At 43.5% G+C, this 23,848-nt stretch overlaps 3 protein-coding genes across 3 annotated transcripts; all 3 read right to left on the reverse strand.

Annotated features, from left to right (window-relative positions):
* Window positions 1-3,848: 3,848 nt before the first annotated feature.
* Window positions 3,849-4,793, reverse strand: LOC130476495 (taste receptor type 2 member 39-like). Its single transcript, XM_056848440.1, has one exon. It carries the CDS (start codon window positions 4,791-4,793, stop codon window positions 3,849-3,851), a length of 945 nt encoding a protein of 314 aa, XP_056704418.1.
* Window positions 4,794-12,514: 7,721 nt separating this feature from the next.
* LOC130476496 (taste receptor type 2 member 39-like) lies at window positions 12,515-13,351 on the reverse strand. The gene has a single exon (XM_056848441.1). It carries the CDS (start codon window positions 13,349-13,351, stop codon window positions 12,515-12,517), a length of 837 nt encoding a protein of 278 aa, XP_056704419.1.
* A 6,017-nt stretch (window positions 13,352-19,368) lies between these two features.
* On the reverse strand, window positions 19,369-22,465 carry LOC130476499 (taste receptor type 2 member 7-like). The gene is made up of 3 exons (XM_056848442.1): window positions 22,260-22,465; window positions 20,931-21,580; window positions 19,369-19,610 (listed from the first exon to the last, which is right to left on the reverse strand). Exons 1-3 carry the CDS (start codon window positions 22,463-22,465, stop codon window positions 19,369-19,371), a joined length of 1,098 nt encoding a protein of 365 aa, XP_056704420.1.
* Window positions 22,466-23,848: the final 1,383 nt, after the last annotated feature.

Here is a 23,848-nt window from a genome sequence, read left to right on the forward strand (position 1 = left end):
TCATATTGTATACATACCCTTATGGGAAAAGAAGCTTATAAGCTTGCAATTAAATATGGACAGCTTTGGTAAAGCGTCTAAAGTGACTTATGCTGAGTTACATTAATATAACATTCTCTTAATTCCACAGGTGTCATCAGTTTGCAGTCAAGCTGGAGGTTACCGTATATACAGAAAAATAAGCACCATAACATTTTACAGAAAGCTAGAAAGGTCCATAAAGGAGTTTAAACCATTTGGAATAATAGTATCAAATAAAAAGATAAAGCGAGACTCTTGTTGTGACAATATTCTATCCATATCCTGGTTCTGAAAAGGTCTACCATGGTACTGCCATATCACAAAAAACTGCATTTCTGAGTCAGAATGTTTGAGATCCCTATAGTGCTCCGTGAGTGGAGCCTCTAAATTTAAATTTCTAATTCTAGACCTATGCTCCCCGATACGGAGTTTAATAGCCCTCTTCATTTTCCCCATGTACAAAAGACCACATGGGCAACGGATCAAATAAATAACACACTTACTATTGCAATTACTAAAATGTCTTAATGTAAAAGTAAAGCCTGTCCTGATATCCCTGAATTCCTTTACTGGTAGCGCCTGCGCACAAGCGCTGCAGTTGCCACATTTAAAATGGCCGACGGGCTGTGTGTGCTGTGGAGGGGGGGGGAAGACAATCAGATTTAACTAGTCTGTCTCTAAGGGAAGCTGTTCTTCTTAAACCAAATCTGGGTGGCTCATTACAGCCAGGAATGTCAGCTACTAAGTGCCAGTGTCGTTTTATTATATTTTGTATTTCTCTAGTTTTGCAGTTAAATTGTAATGCAGAGGTAATGGCGGAAGTGGTGTTCTTTTTTCTAGCTGCCAGAAGTTCAGATCTCGGGCGCCTGTCTGCGCGAGATTTAGAAGTACAAATGACATCAGGAGGGAAACCTCGATCTACCAAAGTATCGGTAAGAGAGAGAGGCTATTTCATAGTCATTGGCATCTGAAGCATTCCGTTTTAAACGTAAAAACTGACCGTATGGCAGATTCTTTTTGAGATGGTGAGGGTGAAATGAAGAGTAATGTAATAATGCACCCCGATCAGTACTTTTCTTAAAAGGTCTTACTGCTAAAGTCTGGGTTTCCTGTTGCAAAAAAACGGAAACATCCAAAAAGTTCACCATGAAGGGGCTATGTGAAGCAGTGAATTGTAAATGAGGATCCCTACTATTTAACCAAAATAAAAAGTCAGGAAACAAGTCAGCAGGTTGAAAAATACAAAAAATATCATCAATAAAACGGGTAAATGCAATGATAGTTTCGAAGAGGGCTATTAAACTCCGTATCGGGGAGCATAGGTCTAGAATTAGAAATTTAAATTTAGAGGCTCCACTCATGGAGCACTATAGGGATCTCAAACATTCTGACTCAGAAATGCAGTTTTTTGTGATATGGCAGTACCATGGTAGACCTTTTCAGAACCAGGATATGGATAGAATATTGTCACAACAAGAGTCCCGCTTTATCTTTTTATTTGATACTATTATTCCAAATGGTTTAAACTCCTTTATGGACCTTTCTAACTTTCTGTAAAATGTTATGGTGCTTATTTTTCTGTATATACGGTAACCTCCAGCTTGACTGCAAACTGATGACACCTGTGGAATTAAGAGAATGTTATATTAATGTAACTCAGCATAAGTCACTTTAGACGCTTTACCAAAGCTGTCCATATTTAATTGCAAGCTTATAAGCTTCTTTTCCCATAAGGGTATGTATATAATATGAATCAATTGACTTTAACAGTAATTTTAGTATATATTATTGGTGGTTTTGCATTTTCTCTTTTGGCTTTTAGGTTATTGGCACACAGATACATTTGAAGCTTGAAAAAAGAATATGAAATGGGGACTTTACCGGAAGCCCATTGCGGTTTATAACTACTCCGTTGCCTGTGCATACTTAACAGTTGGATGTTTGGACTTTTTGCCTCTTATACCTCTATTTACCTTTTAGAGAAATTGTATACTTACACTTACCTTTGGGATACTGTAACTGTGAATTTTGATTGGTTTTTGTCTTTTGCTCCTTGAGCACGTATTTATTCTTATTATTGAGGTTGTTCTTTTGAATAGACCTAATTGCATTTCAGTTTGAGTCTGTGCTTTTATTGTTAGCTGTACAAGTGCATTATTTTGATTCCTTGCCTTCCTTGTGCACTTGGAGCCAGTTTTTGATTACTCAACCTCCAGATACTAGCTGGAGAGCTCCTGCTTTTACAACTGATCTCCAGCCGATAGAGATCAGTTACCCTGGAGAAAATGGCCACTTTGGCAATTGGATACCATGGCATTGGAGTCCCTCCCCTCCCCAAACCCTGCCCTTCTCAGGCCCCGCCTCCAAATCTCCCGCTGGTGGCAAAGAGCAACCTGGCAACACTACCCCCATCTGGGTGGTGGTGAGGCAGCTCCTGGAGAGGCTGGTGGCAGCTGTGTGGTCACATGAGCACATGAAGCTGCCTTATACTGAATCAGACCCTTGGTCCATCAGAGTCAGTACTTTGCCACTGTGGCTTTGCAGCTCCCCTCCATCAGCATACTCCTGGAAAGCCCCACACAGTGCAGCCCTGCTGTTTGGTAAGTGTCGGGGCGCCACAAAACTGCCCTAGTACCATGACTTCCCTGCTTTGGGCCTCAGCCCAGGGGATGGGCGGCGCATGCAGCAGCAGGAAGGGCAGCTGCGCTTACAGCCTCTGACCAGGGCAGCTGCCTCTTCCCCCTAGATCTGCCCCCCTAACCGAACCAAAAATCCAAAGGAGTTTAAAGGCCTTTTAAAAACAATTTATTAGCTTTACAATTAAATACATTTACAAGTATCATCAGTTACAAGTACAATATTGATCGCCCCCCTCTGTCCGCTGCCCAGGGCAGCGATCCCCTCCCCCCTAGTTCCAGCCCTGCAATCTCTGAGCCATAGATACGCCCTCACGGATAGGCTAGTTCCCATATCTTCTCTGCTCACTCTTTTGTGACTGGAATTATCCACAATATCTCATATGCAAAAACTATGCCAATTAATATCATATAAACATCTTCCATAATTTCCTAGAACCGACAACTTGATTCTTTTAAATGGAGACACTGGGGATTGAACCAGGGACTTTCTACACACAAAGCAAATACTCAACCACTAAGTTACAGACCCTCTCGAAATTAAGGTTTCGCGTTATGCTGAGTCAGAAACAAACTCAAAGATCAGGTCCTCAGTAACCCCAACTAAACCAAAAATCTAATAGAACTAAATGGACTTTTAAAGAGAATTTAGTAACCTTAAAATTAAATATAGTTACAACTATCACTAGTTGCAACACAACTACAATATCGATTGCATATGTAGGTGTAATATAATTGACAATATGATGTATTGATAAGAACCCAGATAGATACTTATTTTGTGTATTATTATTAGAACATTATAAAATATAATGTAAGTAATAAAGACTACAATGTACATGTTTTCTTCAAACCTTTGTACTAAAACTTGCAGATGATAACAACCTCAGTATATTAAATGTGGGAAACTTTTGCATTTCCAAAGAAATGTATAATATTACATATCTATCATTATTTATATATTACCCTCTGCCCTTGTATCAAAATCAAAAGGAACATATCTAACCAAAGTGGATACATTTCTTTGACTGAAATAGTTAGTGGAAGAGAAAATTCACCATTAGCAAAATACATACATTCGTGCGAAAGGGGAAGCATAGCGCATATACTAATGAAGAACTTCCTGTATGGTTGTGTCCCGAGAGTTTTTCAGGAAGAGAACATCCTCTTCTTAGAGTCTTTTGGTTAGTTTTAAGATGACATTTCATTCAAAGAGCATTGCAAGTGATGTAGCATCCTGACCCATGTCTGTTTTAGTTTGGGATTAATTAATATCAGAATAATAGCATGTCCAGAGGGATAAGCCGCAATAACACTATTAGTCAGCATCCCTTGCCAAGTGTGATTCATGTTATTCAAGATCAGTATTGCCTGTGCAGTGAATCCTAGGAAACTGGACAGGTACAGAGCAGAGAAGGAAGCCAGAGCTTTCATGGCCGTCAAGTGAGCTTGAGTGTTGAGATCCCTGACTCCGACTCCATTGCGTTGTAAATGTCTTGTGTGCTTCCACAGAGAGGTTATTAACAAGATGGATGATGACAAAAATATCAGAAGGGGAATAACCTTTGGGACAGTGGCTAGAATAACAAAATACCTACTTGAGTCAAATGTTTTCATTTCTGAACCATTAATGCTCAAATGCCATGAGTAGCAATTGAGTGTGGAGAAACCATCGATCCAGGTTTTGACTACAGAAATAGTCGTAATAGCAGAGAGACCAACAGAGCCCAGAAGCAACCACGGCACCAGTCCAGAGATTCTTTGCTTCACTTGGAGGAAAATGGGGTGGGAGAAGATGGCGATCTTTGCAAAGTAGAAAACACTGAGCCAGGTGGCAAACCAAACATTGGCAGTGTTAGCAAAAATCCAGGTGATGGGAATCATTAGATATAGGCAATTCCAAACATGAGTGCTCAGAGAAAAGAAAGACATAGTTTGATCCAGAAACACTACTGCCTGAAATGCAAGTCTGGACAAGCCAAGGCAGGTCAGGATCAGGTCAGCTGGGGATAGTTTCCTGTTTTTGAACCAGTCAATGTAATTCATGAAGACAATAAATCCATTTGCTACTGTTCCAACAAGTGTTTCAATAACCAGCAGTGTAAAACCGATTGTCATGATTAAGGAAGCCACCATCTTTCTGAACACAAAAGGAAAGTGTTTCTTCTGCTGTGATGTTCACACTTTCCCCAGTGCTGTCTTTTTAGTGTTTAGTCCCAATAGAGCCTTCAATTTATAGCACTGAAGAACATCTGGAGAGGCAGGAGCTGTTTTTTAGTGTTGACTCTGTCGAGATGCAAATCCTACCGGAAAGGATTGGGTTACCATCAGTATCCTATTCTAATATTTCATATTTGCACATTCTGGAGAGATGTTAAATACGATCTTTGCACCTGTCTTCTCAAAGGACAATATGATACTCTTTTGGGAGCTGTTCACTTAAAACTAATATTTTCCATCCCCACTTATTATTAATAATACACTAATTTGTTTACATTATGCACCAATAGCCATCCAGGATACAAAACCATGGATTATTGTGGCAAAGTCAAGGAAAGGATGAAATTGGTGATCCAAATGCATCTGATAGAAACAAACAGCAAAATTGGGTTGATGAGCACTTCAGCTCTTAACCTGTTCTGCGTTTGCCACCAGAAGGTGATCCAGACACTAGACCAGTGGAATAGTTTTTATCGCCACCAAATAGTAACAGAGCTGGGAAAGAATGATGCTGTAGTTGTCTCCCATTCACCTTCATATCTCTCAGCTCTCAGGAAAAACTGGGTGAGTCATGCAAGTTGAATGGTAGAAAGTTTCCCAGTGGTTGCTTCCAGGCCTGGTCCCAATGAGTCCTCCCTCAAAAGCCAAAGCCACCCTGGAAAGGGCCTTGCAGCTCTCCCCTGCCTATTCTTGACAGAAGGATGGCAATATTGATGTGGTTGCTTGGCAATGGCCACATTGGGTATTAGATATATTGTTAATGTGTGCGATGATAACAGGAGCCCCGTGGCGCAGAGTGTTAAGCTGCAGTACTGCAGTCAAAAGCTCTGCTCACGACCTGAGTTCGATCCTGATGGAAGTCGGTTTCAGGTAGCCGGCTCAAGGTTGACTCCGCCTTCCATCCTTCCGAGTACCCAGCTTGCTGGGGGTAAAGGGAAGATGACTGGGGAAGGCACTGGCAAACTACCCCACAAACAAAGTCTGCCTTGGAAACGTCAGGATGTGACGTCACCCCATGGGTCAGGAATGACCCAGTGCTTGCTCAGGGGACCTTTACCTTTTTTTTACGATGATAATACGCCATTGAAGAATGCAGTGTTTCCAAACTGAATGATTTAACTCATTGTGAGTATTGTCCGTTGTGACTCTCCGGGAGTGTTTCAGTCCAAATACCAAATGTGAAGGAGAAATGGGCCAGCGGGTGATCTGGGTGAATGAGCCACTGTGGTGCGGTGGTTAGAGCAATAGACTAGGATCCAGGAGCCTCAGGTTCCAGTCCCCCACTTGTGCCATGGAAGTTAGCTGTGTGGCCTTGGGACAGTCACTGAGAGGGTTGGTGTGAGGATGAAATGGAGAAGAGGAGAACGATGTATGCCACTTCGTATCCCCATTGGGGAGAAAGGTGGGATATGAATACAGGAAACAAATGAAGTAAATAAAGATGCACCTACTATAGGAAGGAGGGGAGCTGTAAAACCCAGAGGAGGAGGAAGAAGAAGAAGAGTAGTAGTAGTAGTAGTAGTAGTAGTTGGTTTTTATATGCCAGCTTTCTCTACCACTTAAGAAAGAATCAAATCAGCTTACAATCTGCTTCCCTTCCTCTCCCCACAATGGACGCTTGTGAGATACTGTAAAGAAACTGGGTTCCCCAATTTCTTTCTGTTACAATTCTTTGGTTCAGGCAAACGCCTGCTATGATTTGATATTAAACTCAGGAGGCCTAAAAGAGGCAAATAGTTCACTCAGCAATTTACAACCATGAGAACACTTTCGTTTTAAGGAATGTGCTTTGAAGGAAGGGGGCAGAGTAAACCAGATGTAGGCTATCTCGCCTCCCTTCCTCCCTAAACTGAAGGTCATCACCATGGTTACAAATCTGCCAAGCTGTGTCTTATTTTCGGGTTGAGTATCTCCAGGTGCAGGGAGTTCTGCAGGCTCCAAGTACCTGTGACATATTCTGATGCAATTGAGGGTCAAATGATTTGACACGTCTATCAATTATTGGTTTATGGACCTCTTCGCAATCTATGTGGGCCCAGGCCGTTGGGATTGTGACGATAAAAGTAGACCAGCTTTATTCCAAAAGCTATGAACGTTAGGTTATGGCTGATCCATGCCTGACTTCATCACCAACTTGTTTTTGATTTGCCCTTTCGCAGGGAGAACTCTTGTCTGACTGAACTGTTGGAACTTGCATGCTGAAACCAAGACGCATGAACCTTTGGAGAACTGGTAACTTGTAACCAAACCTCTTGAAACATCTATTCCAGAAATGAAATCAGAAGGGCCATTAAACCAAACAAAATCAGAAAACTTAGGAAAAACAGTCTCCCATAGGAAAGGTATTCTTGCCATTTATTAAAGGAGTCACTGATACTTGGAGAAACTTTTGAAAAAACAACCTACAAACAGTGTTTAAACCCACCAAGAAAATACAACAGATGTTACAATCAGGCCCGTGAACACACCAGCAACTTACCTCGCTATTTACACGCGTCCAGCACGAAAGTATCCAAAACGAGTTTAAATTTCTGTTCCCACCGCACTGCCTTTGTCCGCTACTTTTGATAAGCCCAGACCGGCACGCATGCCCAGTCGGCTTCTCCAAGCAAGGACGGCAATTGGTCCAGCGTGAGTAAGGGAGGCAGGGGGAGTGCGGGGGTTGGCTGCCAGCAGGAAGTGGGCTGGCAGCAGGAAATGGATCGAACCCAGTTTGCATGTTCCCACTGTAAGGAACTGGGTGTGGAGGACGTTTTATTTTTTTAATGCGCCGTATAAGCGGATGCCCTTAACACGGCGAAATTGTGCTCCGGAGACGTCCTCAGAATCCTTTGGGTGAGTTGCAGTGGGAACATGCAAGGAAAGCCCGCGGAAGCCGGCACCGCAAATGGTAAGTGCGGACATGGATCAGCAAAAGACAAAAGAGACCCCCTCATCTCTGCAGGAGTATATCGTATACCTTGCAGTTGTGGACAAGTTTACATTGGGACCACACAACGCAGCATACAAACAAGGATAAAAGAACATGAAAGATACTGCAGACTTGGCCAACCTGAGAAATCAGCAGTGGCTGAACATGGACTGACACAAACAGGGCACAGGGTCTTATTCCAAGACACTGAAAGACTGGACAATCCTACCAACTATTTTGTCAGATTGCACAGAGAAGCCATTGAAATTCATAAACATCAGCACAACTTTAACAAAAAAGAAGAGAGTTTAAGAATGAATAAGGCTTGGCTTCCTGTCCTGAAAACCTCCAGACTAACTATAGTCCACAATAGCCATGCGGATTACCTTTGGATTCCACATGTTAACAGATAACTTCAGGATACAATGGTTCCATATTAACATACCACACCCTCATTAGCACATTATCTTGATACTTACAGGACAATGACTCAGCTCAAACCCAACCCCTTTCTGACTATATATTATTCTTCCTTCACACTTGACACTGAGAGACACTGTCCTTCAGTGTTACTCCTCTGAACATGCCTGCCACAGCTGCTGGCGAAACGTCAGGAAAGAAAATACCAAGACCACGGTCACACAGCCCGGATAACCTACAAGAACCAAACCTCTTGAAACTTGCCTTAAACTTTGCCAAACTTTTGAACCTAAGAACCTGACTGTGTAGCTAGATATATTAAGCTTTGTTATTTTGTGCTTTAATCCTTCATGACTTTTCCTTTCTGTAACGAGCACAAATCTTGATAATAAATCTTTAACCTATATTTGGCTGTGTTTCTTGACTCTGTGGGTCCCAAGGCTAAATCTGAAGTGCCTTTTTGTTTGTGTGACCACCTACTAAGGCTTAAAACCTTTTGTTAGCATAACCCTCGCCTGCTGGGCATCCTACCTTGCAGGAGAGGCACTGTGCTTTAATTTGGAAACAGCCAGCAGAGGCTGCCCCTATCCTCTGCCGGGGCTGACTGATTGCATAGGGGTTGGTGGCAGCTACCCGCTGAGTGCAGGGAGGCTCCTTGGCTCAGTGCTTTGTTTTGGGAATTCTTTGGACCACCCTTAACAGAGGAAGTTGTCCTGTGGAGGCAGGGCATCCCCTTTTCCTCCACAGATACATGGGGCTGAGAGAACTCGAAGAGAACTGTGGCTAGCCCAAGGTCACCCAGCTGGCTTCACATGTAGGAGTGGCGAAACCAACCTGGTTCACCAGATTGGCCTCCGCCGCTCATGTGTAGGAGTGGGGAATCAAACCCAGTTCTCCAGATTAGAGTCCACCGAACTTAACCACTACACCACGCTGGTAACATCCAAGCTAGATTACTGTAACACACTCCCCCTGGGGCTGCCCCTGAAACAGTACAGAAACGCCATTTGGTACAAAACACGGTAGCAAGGGTATTGACAGATATGCACCGTGATGTGTACATCTTGTCAGTTCTGTACCAGAAGTATCAGCTGCTAATTTGTTTCTGGGCTGAATTCAGGCTGCCGGTTTTGGAGAGAACCGTGACTAGCCCAAAGTCACCCACAGGCTGCATGTGGAGGAGTGTGGAAACCAACCTGGCTCACCAAATTAGAGTCCCCCACTCCAAACCCACGTTCTTAACCACCACACCACGCTGGAAGACATATGGGGAGTCAACGGCTATGAGAGAGGCAAGCAGTGGGCAGACTTGGGTCAATTATTCACTCAAAAAATTGCTGCTCTCTTGAGGTGGAGCAACCCCCCCCCCGAACTTAAAAGGTTATTCATGGATGCGAATCTAATTCATAAAGCCCGATGTAGCTAGGATTACTCATGAGAAAAAGGTCGCAGCATTTGACAGCGGTTGTGTCTGCCCCTGGCATTTCAGCCCTCCCCCTGCCAACAAGCTCACTGTTGAGGCCTGCCCCCACCTCCGTCACAACTCCGCCCATCACAGTTCCGTAGAGGGGAGGCATCCGAAGGAGAGGGAGAAGGAGAAGTCCTATCGGGCTACAAACTGCTCGACTCCACTTTCAGGCAACCGAATGCATGGGGAGTTCTGCCTTGGATTTGCCGCTCACTCTAGATGTACATTTTCCCCATCCGAATTCTCAAAACTCAACAATAAGCCCCCAATACAGAGTTTTGAGAGTTTTGAGAATTTGGATGGGGGAAATGTGCATCTAGAGAGAGCAGCAAATCCAAGGCAAAACCTCCCCTGTGTAAACAGCCCTTGTCTCCCTTTCTGCTTTGACTCGGCATGGTATTCCCCCCACTTCCCTTTCAGCTTTGGATTCATTTTCCCATTGACTTCTGTTTTCTGCTTCTGTCCACTTTCCTTGTTTCTCTTTTAGTCCCCCCCCCCCACTTTTTGATGGTGTGTCCTGACTTGTTGCTTCGTCCCCCTTTGGAATAGTTCTCTTTTCACTACTTCCCTCATGATTTACACTTGCGCACCCTTTTTTTCTTCACCCTCCCTATTCGTTTCCCCCTTATTTTTGCTTTCTTCATTAGGGCAGAAGCCAAAGCGCCCAGGGCCATTTATGCATGGGAGGTTTTGCCTTGGGTTTGCAACTCTTTTGATGCACATTTACCCCCTCCAAATGAGCCACACATCTCTTGTAATCTTGCCGTAGAGATTTGGATTTGGTATGGCACTCAAGCACGGATCTTGTGTGACCCCTCCGCGCCATCTCTGTAGCAATCCTCTCAAAGAGATCGATATTCCGGTGAGTTGGCCAATAGCCGCCCCTGTGGTGGGGAGATGTAGGAGAGGGAGGAGACATTTGCCAGGATGGGCAGGGAGAAGAAATCAGACTCCAGGGAGTTTGGGGCAAAGTGAAAGATCATGGCTACACAGGTTTGAGTTGCTGCGGGGATGCTGCGAATTTTGTGTGCCAATCCGCGGCAGCTGTGAAAAATCAAAAATTAGCTGTGGAGCAACAAAGCATGGAAACCGCAGCAAACAGCCATGAATAAATGACCTTGATGTCATTGGAGGGGGCGGGCAATGGTAGGGAAGGTAGGTAGCTGACTCAGGTCCTGGATGCTGTAGCAAAGGACTCAGAGCCCTTGCTGGGGCTCTGGGTGGTAACTGAGCGGGAGTGGCTGGAGAGCTGCCATGGGGGAGGGATGCCTTCTCCTGGGGCGTGGAGGGGTTGGCTGGGTAAGTGGCAGCAACTGCCAGGCACCTGGAGGATCCGCTACAAGTCTCAAGGGACATCTGGGACAGCCAGTTGGGCACTGAGAGGGGTGTCCTAAAACTGTAGTATCGTGAACACAGGACACATCAGCTTTGCTTAACTTAAGAAGAGTTTTATTAAGGTCTCTGACTGTTACTGTTGGTAGTGGTTTCAGGGATTGGTCCCAACTTACTTGGGCCAAATTTTACAATTTGCACAGACCACAAACCTCAAAGTTCATCATTTAATGAAATGAAAGCAGTACCACAGATGGGAGGGGGTGTGTCTCAGTGGCAGAGCATCTGCTTGGCATGCAGAAGGTCCCAGGTTCAATCCCCAGCATCTCCAGTTAAAGGGACTAGGCAGGTAGGTGATGTAAAAGACCCCTGCCTGAGACCCTGGGGAGCTGCTGCCGGTCTGAGTAGACCTTGATGGACCTTGATGGTCTGATTCAGTATAAGGCAGCTTCATGTGTTCATGTGGCTTTACCAAGGATCCAGAGATGGGCTGTCACCTTGCGAGCTATGAGTATAATATTTTGTATAGAGCTGGAAAAGAACTGGGGAATCAAACCCAGTCCTCCAGATTAGAGTCCACCGCTCTTAACCACTACACCACACAGGTAAAATCCAAACTAGGTTACTGTAACACACTCCCCCGGGGGCTGCCCCTGTTACTGTAATTGGTTGACAGATTTCACCCAAAGAGTGCTTGTTAATGGTTCCTCATCCACTTGGAGAGGAGTGACTATGGAGGGCCTCAGGGATCTGTCCTGGGCCCTGTGTTGTTCAATATCTTTATGAATGATTTGGATGAAGGAATAGAGGGGATACTTATTAAATGTGCAAATGATATTAAATTGGGAGGGGTAGCAAATGTGGTAGAAGACAGAGCCAGGATACAGGATGATCTTGACAGGCTGGAGAATTGGGCTAAAACCAATAAAATGCATTTCATCAGAGATAAGTGTAAAGTTCTGCATTTAGGTAGGAAAAATCAAATGCATAATTATAGGATGGGGGAGACTTGTCTTAGCAGTAGTGTGTGCGAAAAGGATCTTGGGGTCTTAGTAGACCAAACACTGAACATGAGTCAGCAGTGTGATGCAGTAGCTTAAAAGGCAAATGCGATCTTGGGCTGTATCAACAGAAGCATAGTGTCCAGATCACTTGAAGTGATGGTATTGCTTTATTCTGCTCTGGTTAGACCTCACCTAGAGTATTGTTTTCAGTTTTGGGCACCTCAATTTAAGAAAGATGTAGACAAGCTGGAACATGTCCAGAGGAGGGCAACAAAAATGGTGAGGGGTCTGGAGACCAAGTCATATGAGGAAAGGTTGAAGGAGCTGGGTATATTTAGCCTGAAGAGGAGAAGACTGAGAGGGGATATGATAACTATCTTCAAGTACTTGAAGGGCTGTAACATAGAGGGCTGTAACAGCATTGTAAGTGATGTAGCATCCTGACCCATGTCTGTTTTAGTTTGGGATTAATTAATATCAGGATAATAGCATGACCACAGGGTTAAGCAGCAATAATATTACTAATCAGCATCACTGACCAAGGGCGATCCACATTATTCAAGATCAGTATTGCCCGTGCAATGAATGCTAGAAAACTGGACAGGTACAGAACAGAGAAGGAAGCCAGAGCTTTAATGGCGGTCAAGTGAGCCTGGGTGTTGAGATCCCTTACTCCGATTCCATTGAGTTGTAAACGTCTTGTGTGCTTCCTCAGAGAGGTTATTAACAAAATGGCTGATGACAAAAATATTAGAATGGGAATAACATTTGGGGCGGTCACTAGAATCTCAAAGTACCTACAGGAGTCAGCAATTTTAATTTCTGAACCATTGGTGCTCAAACGTGATGAGTAGAAATTGCACATGGACAAATCACTGCTTAAGCTCGTGACTATAGTAATAGTCATAGTAACAGAGAGAACAACGGAGGCCAGAAGCAACCACGGCACCAGTCCAGAGATTCTTTGCTTCACTTGGAGGAAAATGGGGTGGGAGAAGATGGCGATCTTTGCAAAGTAGAAAACACTGAGCCAGGTGGCAAACCAAACATTGGCGGTGTTCATAAATGTCCATGTGATGGGCATCATCAGATATAGGTAATTCCAAATATGAGTGCCCAAAGAAAAGAAATACATAGTTTGATCCACAATCACTACCGCCTGAAATGCAAGTCTGGACAAGCCAAGGCAGGTCAGGATCAGGTCAGCTGAGGGTAGTTTCCTGTTTTTCAACCAGTTGATGTAATTCATGAAGACAATAAATCCATTTGCTACTATTCCAATGATGGTTTCAATAACCACCAGCATAAAACTGATTGTCAGGATTAAGAAAATTGCCATCTTTCTGAGCACAAAAGGAAAGTGTATCTTCTGCTTTGATGTTTATGCTTTCCCCAATGCTGTCCTTTCAGTGATGTTAACCCAAGCGAGCACAATTCTCGGGCCTTCAATTGAGGCACTGAAAAAGATCTGGAGAGGCAGGAGCTATTTTCTCTTGTTGACTCTGTCGAGATGCAAATCTTACCAGAAAGGTTACCATTTATATCCTATTCTAATATTTCATATTTGCACATCCTGCAGAGATGTTAAATATGATCTTTGTGTCAGATAGGCTCTCCGCCGGCCCCGGATAGAAACAAGATGGTTTCCCCCATGGACAAAATGGAGTCCTTTTGCACTCCGTCCCTCCCCGTTTGCACCTGGTCTGCTGCCCAAGATCTGCAGCTCAATGGAGACCCGCCCCAGTAATGGCTGATCTGATACCGGGTCCCGCAGAACAATACTGGGAGCTTGGGAAGATCAGCCACTTAACGCAGGCATTTAACTCTGAATACTTTTGCTCAAGTCTTTACCAGTAGTTAGCTTCGGTATTGTGTCTTTGTTTCCAATATTCCAATCAACCCCATTGTATCCACCCTATATATGTTTTAATATTCCCCCATTCCTGTATGCTAGCCTTAAGTCTTTTGACCTGCTGAAATCGCTGCTCTTCTGAAATAAACTTTTAACTCGCTGCATCGTCTGGAGGAAAGTTATTGCCAGGAACGCATCGACTTGCTGAGGCCTGACACTTTGCACCTGTCTTCACAAAGGACAATATCATACTCTTTTGAAATCTGTTCAAAAGATCTGTTTTGAGATCTGTTTTCCATACCCACTTATTATCAATAATGACTAATTTCACTGCATTCTGCACCCGTAGCCATTTCCTAAGGGTCTTCTAGGGCAGCCCAACATAGAGTGCATTATAGAAAACTAACCAGGATACAAAACCATGGATTATTTTGGCAAAGTCTAGGAAAGGATCAAATTGGTGGTCCAAATTTAGTTGACGGAAGCAAACAGCAAAACTGGGTTTGATGAGCACCCCCAAGCTCTTAACCTGTTCTGTATTTGCCTCCTGAAGATGATCCAGACAGGGATTGGTCCCAACTTACTTGAGCCAAATTTTACAATTTGCACAGACCACAAAACTCAAAGTTCATCATTTAATGAAATGAAAGCAGTACCACAGATGGGAGGGGATGTGTCTCAGTGGCAGAGCATCTGCTTGGCATGCAGAAGGTCCCAGGTTCAATCCCCAGCATCTCCAGTTAAAGGGACTAGGCAGGTAGGTGATGTAAAAGACCCCTGCCTGAGACCCTGGGGAGCTGCTGCCGGTCTGAGTAGACAATACTTTGATGGACCTTGATGGTCTGATTCAGTATAAGGCAGCTTCATGTGTTCATGTGGCTTTACCAAGGATCCAGAGATGGGCTGTCACCTTGCGAGCTATGAGTATAATATTTTGTATAGAGCTAGAAAAGAACTGGGGAATCAAACCCAGTCCTCCAGATTAGAGTCCACCCTCTTAACCACTACACCACACAGGTAAAATCCAAACTAGGTTACTGTAACACACTCCCCCGGGGGCTGCCCCTGTTACTGTAATTGGTTGACAGATTTCACCCAAAGAGTGCTTGTTAATGGTTCCTCATCCACTTGGAGAGGAGTGACTAGTGGAGGGCCTCAGGGATCTGTCCTGGGCCCTGTGTTGTTCAATATCTTTATGAATGATTTGGATGAAGGAACAGAGGGGATACTTATTAAATGTGCAAATGATATTAAATTGGGAGGGGTAGCAAATGTGGTAGAAGACAGAGCCAGGATACAGGATGATCTTGACAGGCTGGAGAATTGGGCTAAAACCAATAAAATGCATTTCATCAGAGATAAGTGTAAAGTTCTGTATTTAGGTAGGAAAAATCAAATGCATAATTATAGGATGGGGGAGATTTGTCTTAGCAGTAGTGTGTGCGAAAAGGATCTTGGGGTCTTAGTAGACCAAACACTGAACATGAGTCAGCAGTGTGATGCAGTAGCTTAAAAGGCAAATGCGATCTTGGGCTGTATCAACAGAAGCATAGTGTCCAGATCACTTGAAGTGATGGTATTGCTTTATTCTGCTCTGGTTAGACCTCACCTAGAGTATTGTTTTCAGTTTTTGGGCACCTCAATGTAGACAAGCTGGAACATGTCCAGAGGAGGGCAACAAAAATGGTGAGGGGTCTGGAGACCAAGTCATATGAGGAAAGGTTGAAGGAGCTGGGTATATTTAGCCTGAAGAGGAGAAGACTGAGAGGGGATATGATAACTATCTTCAAGTACTTGAAGGGCTGTCACATAGAGGAGGGTGCCGAGTTGTTTTCTGTTGCCCCAGAAGGTCGGACCAGAGCCAACAGGTTAAAATTAAATCAAAAGGGTTGCTATCCAAACATTAGGAAGACTTTTCTAACAGAGCGGTTCCTCAGTGGAGCAGGCTTCCTTGGGAGGTGGTAAGTGCTCCCTGGTTTTTAAGCCGAGGCTAGATGTCAGCAATGTTGACTCTATGACCTTAGACAGTTCATGAGAGGGAGGGCATCTTGGCCATCTTCTGGGCTTGGAGTAGGGGTCACTATGTGTGTATGTAGGAAATAGTTGTGAAATTCCTGCATTGTGCAGGGGGTTGGACTAGATGACCCTGGTGGTCCCTTCCAACTTTTTGATTCTATGGACCATGCAGGTGCCTTGCGCTGTCTACCATTACCCAAAACTGGGTTTGATGAGCACCCCCAAGCTCTTAACCTGTTCTGTATTTGCCTCCTGAAGATGATCCAGACACTAGACAAGTGAGAAAGCTTTTATCAGCACTAGATAATAACAACTCACGAAGTTGGATGATTAGCACAGGACTCTGTCGGATAGTTCCCTGCCAGGTGGACTTAGAACGAATGGGGGAGGAACATAGGTGGTGGGAAAACCACAGAAAGGGCACTTAGCTCTACCCGGCAAGCACTTTGAACTAACACCCAAAGGGGGGGGGCAAAGTCCACACTCTGTGGCTGACGTCTCTCATTTTAGAACCCTAACAGATACCCCTGGGAAGCCCCGTGGCACAGAGTGGTAAGCTGCAGTACTGGAGTCAAAATCTCTGCTCACGATCTGAGTTCGATCTCGACGGAAGTTGGTTTCAGGTAGCTGGCTCAAGGTTGACTCCGCCTTCCATCCTTCCGAGGTCGGTAAAATGAGTACCCAGCTTACTGGGGGTAAAGTGTAGACAACTGGGGAAGGCACTGGCAAACCACCCTGTGAACATTGTCTGCCTAGTAACCATTGGGATGTGATGTCACCCCATGAGTCAGTAATGACCCAGTGCTTGCACAGGGGACTACCTTTACCTTTTTTTTAACAGAAAACCCATTTCTGGAGGCTTGATCCAAAGGGGCGGCCGCACACTAACAGTTAAGCAGGGCCCTGTATCCCAAACCTCCTTCTCCCTTGCTTGTGGCTAGGGAGCCACCCTGGTGATGCTGCCTCCCACTCCCCAGTCCAGCAACGTTGCAGCTGAGCGGGGGCAGCTGGAGCCGTGGCCTTCTGGCACCATGACCCCTCGTACACAATTATTTTATTTTATTCAATTTATACCCCGCCCTCCCCAGGCAAAAAACCCTGGCTTCCAACAATAAATACCATCATAAGCATAACTTGCAGACTTCAATTTCAACATTACTCTACATATTAGAAGAAGAAAAAGAACAGTTGGTTTTTACATGCCGACTTTCTCTACCACTTAAGGGAGACTTAAACCGGCTTACGATCACCTTTCTCTTCCCCTCCCCACAACAGACACCCTGTGAGGTAGGTCGGTCTGAGAGAGCTCTGAGAGAACTGTCACTGGCCCAAGGTCACCCAAGACTTCATGTGTTGCAGTGGGGAAACCAACCCAGTTCACCAGGTTAGAGTCCGCTGCCCATGTGGAGGATCAGGGAATCAAACCCGGTTCTCCAGATCAGACTTCACTGCTCCAAACCACTGCTGTTAACCACTACACCACGCTGGCTATTAGAATGATAAAATCACTTCTAATTAAGTGTAAAATGGCCCCAGGTAAGCAGCCACTCGAGTCATCAGACCATGCCACGCTTTGCAGTTCAATAAAGTCTAGCTTGTGTCACACCCGTGTCTCTGTTTGACTGCCTGGCAGGAGCTCTATGCCCAATTCTACCCCACTCCCTCCCAACACCATCTGTGACTCCCCCGAGGGCTGCCTGATGACACATCCAAGAGGGAGGGTTTGTGGGTGGCTGAGGATGGTTGTGCGGGGGCCCCTGGTGCTCTGTTGTGGTCATCTGCCCAACATCGGGGGGCCCCCGGCAGTGGCTCCAAGGCTGGCCTCACACCTGGTTCCCCTCCACTCACCACTCTGGTGGCTATGTGAACAAGGAATGGGCCAGGAGGTGGTCTGGGTGAAAGAGCCACTGCGGTATGGCTCTTAGATCATCAGACTAGGATCTGGGGGCTTTAGGTTTAAATCCCCACTCGTGCCATGGAAGCTAGCTGTGCTGCCTTTTTAAAAAAATATATTTTTTATTTTTTTCATTTAACATATCAACATAAAAACAATATCCAATACTAAAAATAATAGTAATAATAAAAAAACAACTAATATCACTAATTTAACAATAAAATGACTTCCCCCTCTCCCTCTTCCATCTAAAAATAAATTGTATAAACTTTTGCTAACTGAGCTAATCCCAATATTACTTTAATTAACCTGTTCTTATCCTATCTAACATTATTGAATCAGTACCTAATATAAGATTAATACAAAGTATATTTTAATTAATATATTCTTGTCCTATCTAACATTATTAGATCATTACCTAATATAAAATTAATAAAAAGTGTAGATATGGAATTAGATCAAAGAGTATTCTTTAAATGGTCCCATTAAGAATTAATTTTTTCCAAAAATATTAAACGCATAGTTTAACAATTGACATAAACAGTAAAAAATAAAAACAGATAGGAACCATTATTGAAGATATTTATGTATAATCAAAGATATATTAACTTCCCCTACACCTCCCTCCATTTCCATTAAAGATTAATTATTTTGTAAGTCTTCCATTTCTCCCTAAATTCATTTAAAACATATGGTTGTAGTAAATTAATATCATATATGGTTCTATTTCCATTAAAGCCAATCCTTTTAACCAGTTCCTTTTAATCTTTTCCACAAGAGGAACTAAACTCTTTTAAATTAGTCCCTTAGCTCAGAATTTCCAACATTTCCTTCTTTTCCCCATTAACAGTAAGCATCGAAGAGAGTCCTTGGAGGTTGTTGGTATAGTCTCTTCTGCAGATAGATGATCTTCATAGTATATCCACGTTGCAATATCTTCCATCCCAAAATCAAAGAAAAGGATCCTGACATCTCCAGTTTCTCTACTAATTAAGTCCTCCAAGCAGGTATTGAAAAGTTCATCAGGCAGATTGAAGAGACAGAGGTCTAAGTCACTCACTTTCAGATCCATTGTTGCCAGCTGGGTTATTGCAATTTGTTTGTTGTAGATCTCCATTTCCTCTGCAAAATTCTTCTGTTCTTCATCTCTCTTGTCAGCTAGAGGGACATCTTTAAGGTCTTCTATTATCTCATTCATTTTTTGTAACTGACTGAGTAAAAGTGTTCAGCATGGCAGTCATTTGTTCCATCTGTTTTGACATCTGCTCTTGTTGTTTTGACAGCTGTTCATGTTGTTTTGCAGTTGTCTCATTTTGTTTGGCAAACATATCTTGGATTTTCTTTTCCATATTTACTTCTTGCGAGAGTCTTTAAATTTAAACAATTTTGGCAGGTCTTAAAAAGTGTGTGGGTAGTTTAAAATCTTATGCTGAACAAAATTGCTTGGATATTTAAGCACAACTCCTCCAAATCAGCATAAAAAAAGACTTATAAAATTTGAAGTACCATCGGGTTTTCTGGACACTCTAGGTCGACAAGCAGACAGGAAGTAGGAAGTCGATCAATAGAGTCGCGGACCTTCCGTTGTCCCCTTTCAGTAGTTCTTAGTGTCAAACCTTTTAGTTGGTACACCGAGGGGAATCTCTTCCGGTCCTGCGCACCTCAGTCCTTCCCGTCTCTCTGTTATGTCTTGCAATGCAATGGTGCTGGTTCTAGAGATCTTCCGGTACTTCAAAATGAATCTTGAAGCTGGAGGACCTTCCCGATCCAGAAAAGGCAGCATGACCAAGGGGTAGGAGGGTTTTGTTTCTTTTCCCCCCTCAAACTTCACGGAATCTGATTGGTAATTGCCCCGTCTTTCAGAAAACTCAGTTGTTTAGTCTACCCACAGATCTACTTGAGAAAGTCCTTGCCATTTTATCTGATATCTTATCCAAATAAGAAAGTTATTGTACGATGGGTGTGGGGGGGGGAGAATGCGGAGTCCCAGTTAATTCTATCAATCGATTCAGCTTTCCTTTCCCGGTAAGATCAAAAGAGTTCTTGTTACGCACTTAGATTTCAGAGGGTGAGGTTTTTCTTCTTTAAACAGTTCATAAGTTGGTTATAGGTAATGGAGGTCTGAGCCTAAAGCCAAAGAGACGCTTGTGGCGATGCTTTCTCCCCTCGATGCCAGCGGGACAAACATCCACACCTGCTGGGGGACTTAAAAAAGCTCCCTCGGAGAGTATGGGAGTCACACCGCTTTCTTTGGGCTGCAGAGGAATTCCTGCGTCCCGGTCCACTATTTAGAACCGGGTTGGTGTGCTAAAAGCACTCCAAATCAAAGTGTTTCTTGGATTCCCTTGGGAGCTCTCCCAAGGGATGTGTGCTGGGACCAGCTCAGTTACCGGAAGTCCTAGCTGTGCGGCCTTGAGGCAGTCTCACTGACTCCGCCTAACCTCCCTCAAGGAGTTGGTGTGAGGATAAAATGGAGGAGAGGAGGACAATGTAAGCCACTTTGTATCCCCATTGTAATATAATTGACAATATGATATATTGATGAGAGCCCTGGTAGATGTTTATTTTATATATTATCATTCGAATGTTATAAAATAAATTGTAAGTAATAAAGACTTCAATGTACATGTTTTCTTCACACTTCTATACTAAAATTTGTAGATGACCTCAGTATATAAAAAAGTGGGAAATATTTGCAATTCCATAGAAATTTATAATATTAAATATATCTCATTATTTATATGTTACCCTCTACCCCTGTATCCAAATCGAAAGGAATATATCTAATCTGAACAGTTCTGAAGCAAAGAATGATTCCATTGGTATATCATCATTGTGGATACATTTCTTCTACTGAAATAGTTAATGGAAGAGAAAGTCCACCATTAGTAAAATACATACATTTGTGTGCAGGGGGAAGCATAGCGCATGCACTAAGGAAGAACTTCCTGTAGGTTGTGCCCTGAGCAATTTTCAGGGACCTCCTTGCAGAAGAGAAAGTCCTCTCCTTAACGTCTGTTGGTCAGTTTTAAGGTGACATTTATCTCGAACAACATTGTAAGTGATGTAGCATCCTGACCCATGTCTGTTTTAGTTTCGGATTAATTAATATCAGGATAATAGCATGACAAGGGGAATAAGCGGCAATAATGTTACCGATCAGCATCATTGACCGAGGGCGATCCATCTTACTCCAGAGCAGTATTCCCAGTGCAGTGTATGCGAGAAAACTGGACAGGTACAGAACAGAGAAGGAGGTCAGAGCTTTAATGGCAGTCAAGTGAGCTTGGGTGTTGAGATCCCTGACTCCGATTCCATTGTGCCGTAAATGTCTTGTGTGCTTCCACAGAGAGGTTATTAACAAGATGGATGATGACAAAAATATCTGAAGGGGAATAAAATTTGGGGCGGTCGCTACAATAATAAAGTACCTACATGAGCCAGGAATTTTAATTTCTGAACCATTGATGTTCAAAAACGATGAGTAAAAATCGCACATGGACAAATTGTCCCTCAAGCTTGTGACTACAGTAAGAGTCGTAATAGCAGAGACAACAATGGAGCCCAGAAGCAACCATGGCACCAGTCCAGAGATTCTTTGCTTCACTTGGAGGAAAACAGGGTGGGAGAAGTTGGCGATCTTTGCAAAGTAGAAAACACTGAGCCAGGTGGCAAACCATACATTGGCGGTGTTTGTAAATGTCCAGGTGATGGGAATCATCAGATATAGGTAACGCCAAATATGAGTACCCAAAGAAAAGAAATACATAGTTTGAGCCAGAAGCCCTACTGCCTGAAATGCAAGTCTGGACAAGCCAAGGCAGGTCAGGATCAGGTCAGCTGAGGGTAGTTTCCTGTTTTTCAACCAGTTGATGTAATTCATGAAGACAATAAATCCATTTGCTATTGTTCCAACGAGGGTTTCAATAATCAGCAGTGTATAACTGATTATCATGATTAAGGAAGCTGCCATCTTTCTGAGCACAAAAGGAAAGTGTTTCTTCTGTCGTGATGTTCACGCTTTCCCCAATGCTGTCCTTTCAGTGATGTTAACCCAACCAAGCACAACCCTCGGGCCTTCAGTTGAGGCACTGAAAAACATCTGGAGAGGCAGGAGCTATTTTCTCTTGTTGACTATGTTGAGATGCAAATCTTACCAGAAAGGACTGGGTTACCATCTATATCCTATTCTAATATTTCACATTTGCACATCCTGCAGGGATGTTAAATATGATCTTTGCACCTGTCTTCGTAAAGGACAGTATCATACTCTTTTGAGATCTGTTCACTTAAAACTACTGTAATATTTTCCATGCCCACTTATTATAAATAATGACTAATTTCACTGCATTCTGCACCAGGGATCTTTGCAAAGTAGAAAACACTGATCCAGGTGGTAAACCAAACATATTCGAAAATATCCAAGTGATGGGAGTCATTAGATATACGTAATTCCAAGTACAAGTGCTCAGAGAAAAGAAATACATGGTTTCATCCAGAATCACCACTGCCTGCCATGCAAGTCTGGACAAGCCAAGGCAGGTCAGGATCAAGTCAGCTGGGGATAGTTTCCTGTTTTTGAACCAGTCAATGTAATTCATGAGGACAATAAATCCATTTGCTACTATTCCGATGAGGCTTTCAATAACCAGCAATGTAAAACCGATGATCTTGATTAAGGAAGCCGCCATCTTTCTGAGCACAAAAGGAAAGTGTTTCTTCTGTTGCGATGTCCACGCTTTCCCCGATGCTGCCTTTTCAGTGATATTAACCCAACAAAGCACAACACTCCGGCCTTCAGTCGAGGCACTGAAAAACCTCTGGAGATGCAGGAGCTATTTTCTTGTGTTGACTCTGTCGAGATGCAAATCCTCCCAGAAAGGACTGGGTTACTGTCTATATCCTATTCTAATATTTCATATTTGCACATCCTGCAGGGAGGTTAAATATGATCTTTGCACCTGTCTTCACAAAGGGCGATGCCATACTCTTTTGAGATTTGATCACTTAAAACTAATTTTTTCCATGCCCACTTATTATTAATAATCACTAATTTGACTGCATTGTGCCCCAGTAGCTGTCCAGGATACAAAATCATGAATTATTGTGGCAAAGTCAAGGAAAGGATGAAATTGGTGATCCAAATGCAGCTGATAGAAACAAACAGCAAAATTGGGTTGATGAGCACCTTAGCTCTTAACCTGTTCTGCATTTGCCACCAGAAGGTGAACCAGATACTAGACAAGTAAAAACATTTCACTGCATTCTGCACCAGTAGCTATTTCCCAAGGATCTTCTAGGGCAGCCCAACATAGAGCGCATTGTATCCAACCAGGATACAAAACCATGGATTATTGTGGTAAAGTCAAGGAAACTATGAAATTGGTGATCCAAATGTAGCTGATAGAAGCAAACAGCGAAACTGGGTTGATGAGCACCCCGAGCTCTTAACTTGTTCTGCGTTTGTCATCAGAAGTCAATCCATACACTAGACAATTGAAAAAGGTTTTAGTGGCACCAGATAATAACAAAGCTAGGAAAGAAAGTAACAACATTCACAGGGTTCAAATGAGATGTTATCAAGTCTCAAACCACTTTGAACATCTGTGGTGGGAAGGGGCTGTGGCTCATCTGCTTGGCATGCAGAGGGTCCCAGGTTCAATCCCCGACATCTCCAGTTAAAGGGACCAGGCAAGTAGATGATGTGAAAGATCTCAGCCTGAGACCCTGGAGAGCCACTGCCAGTCTGAGTAGACAATACTGAGTTTGATGGACCAAGGGTCTGATTCAATAGAAGGCAGCTTCATGTGAGATTCAGATTATAATAATGCTAGTAGTGGGAAAAAATTATTTCACTGGCATGTAAATGGACTTTGTGGTGTCCTTTGTTTGATTTGTCCTGAGTCTCCCATTCCTCTTCAAATTCCTCAGCTGGGTGAGTCATGCAAGTCGTGTGGTAGAAGTTCCCAGTGGTTGCTGCCAGGCCTGGCCCCAATGAGTCCTCCCTCAAAGGCCAAGACCACCCTGGAAGGAGCTTCATGCTGAATTGGTATGCTGAGCTTCATGCATGTCAT

The sequence above is a fragment of the Euleptes europaea genome, chromosome 4 (genome assembly GCF_029931775.1).
Source record: "Euleptes europaea isolate rEulEur1 chromosome 4, rEulEur1.hap1, whole genome shotgun sequence".
In the NCBI taxonomy this organism is placed as follows: domain Eukaryota; kingdom Metazoa; phylum Chordata; class Lepidosauria; order Squamata; family Sphaerodactylidae; genus Euleptes; species Euleptes europaea.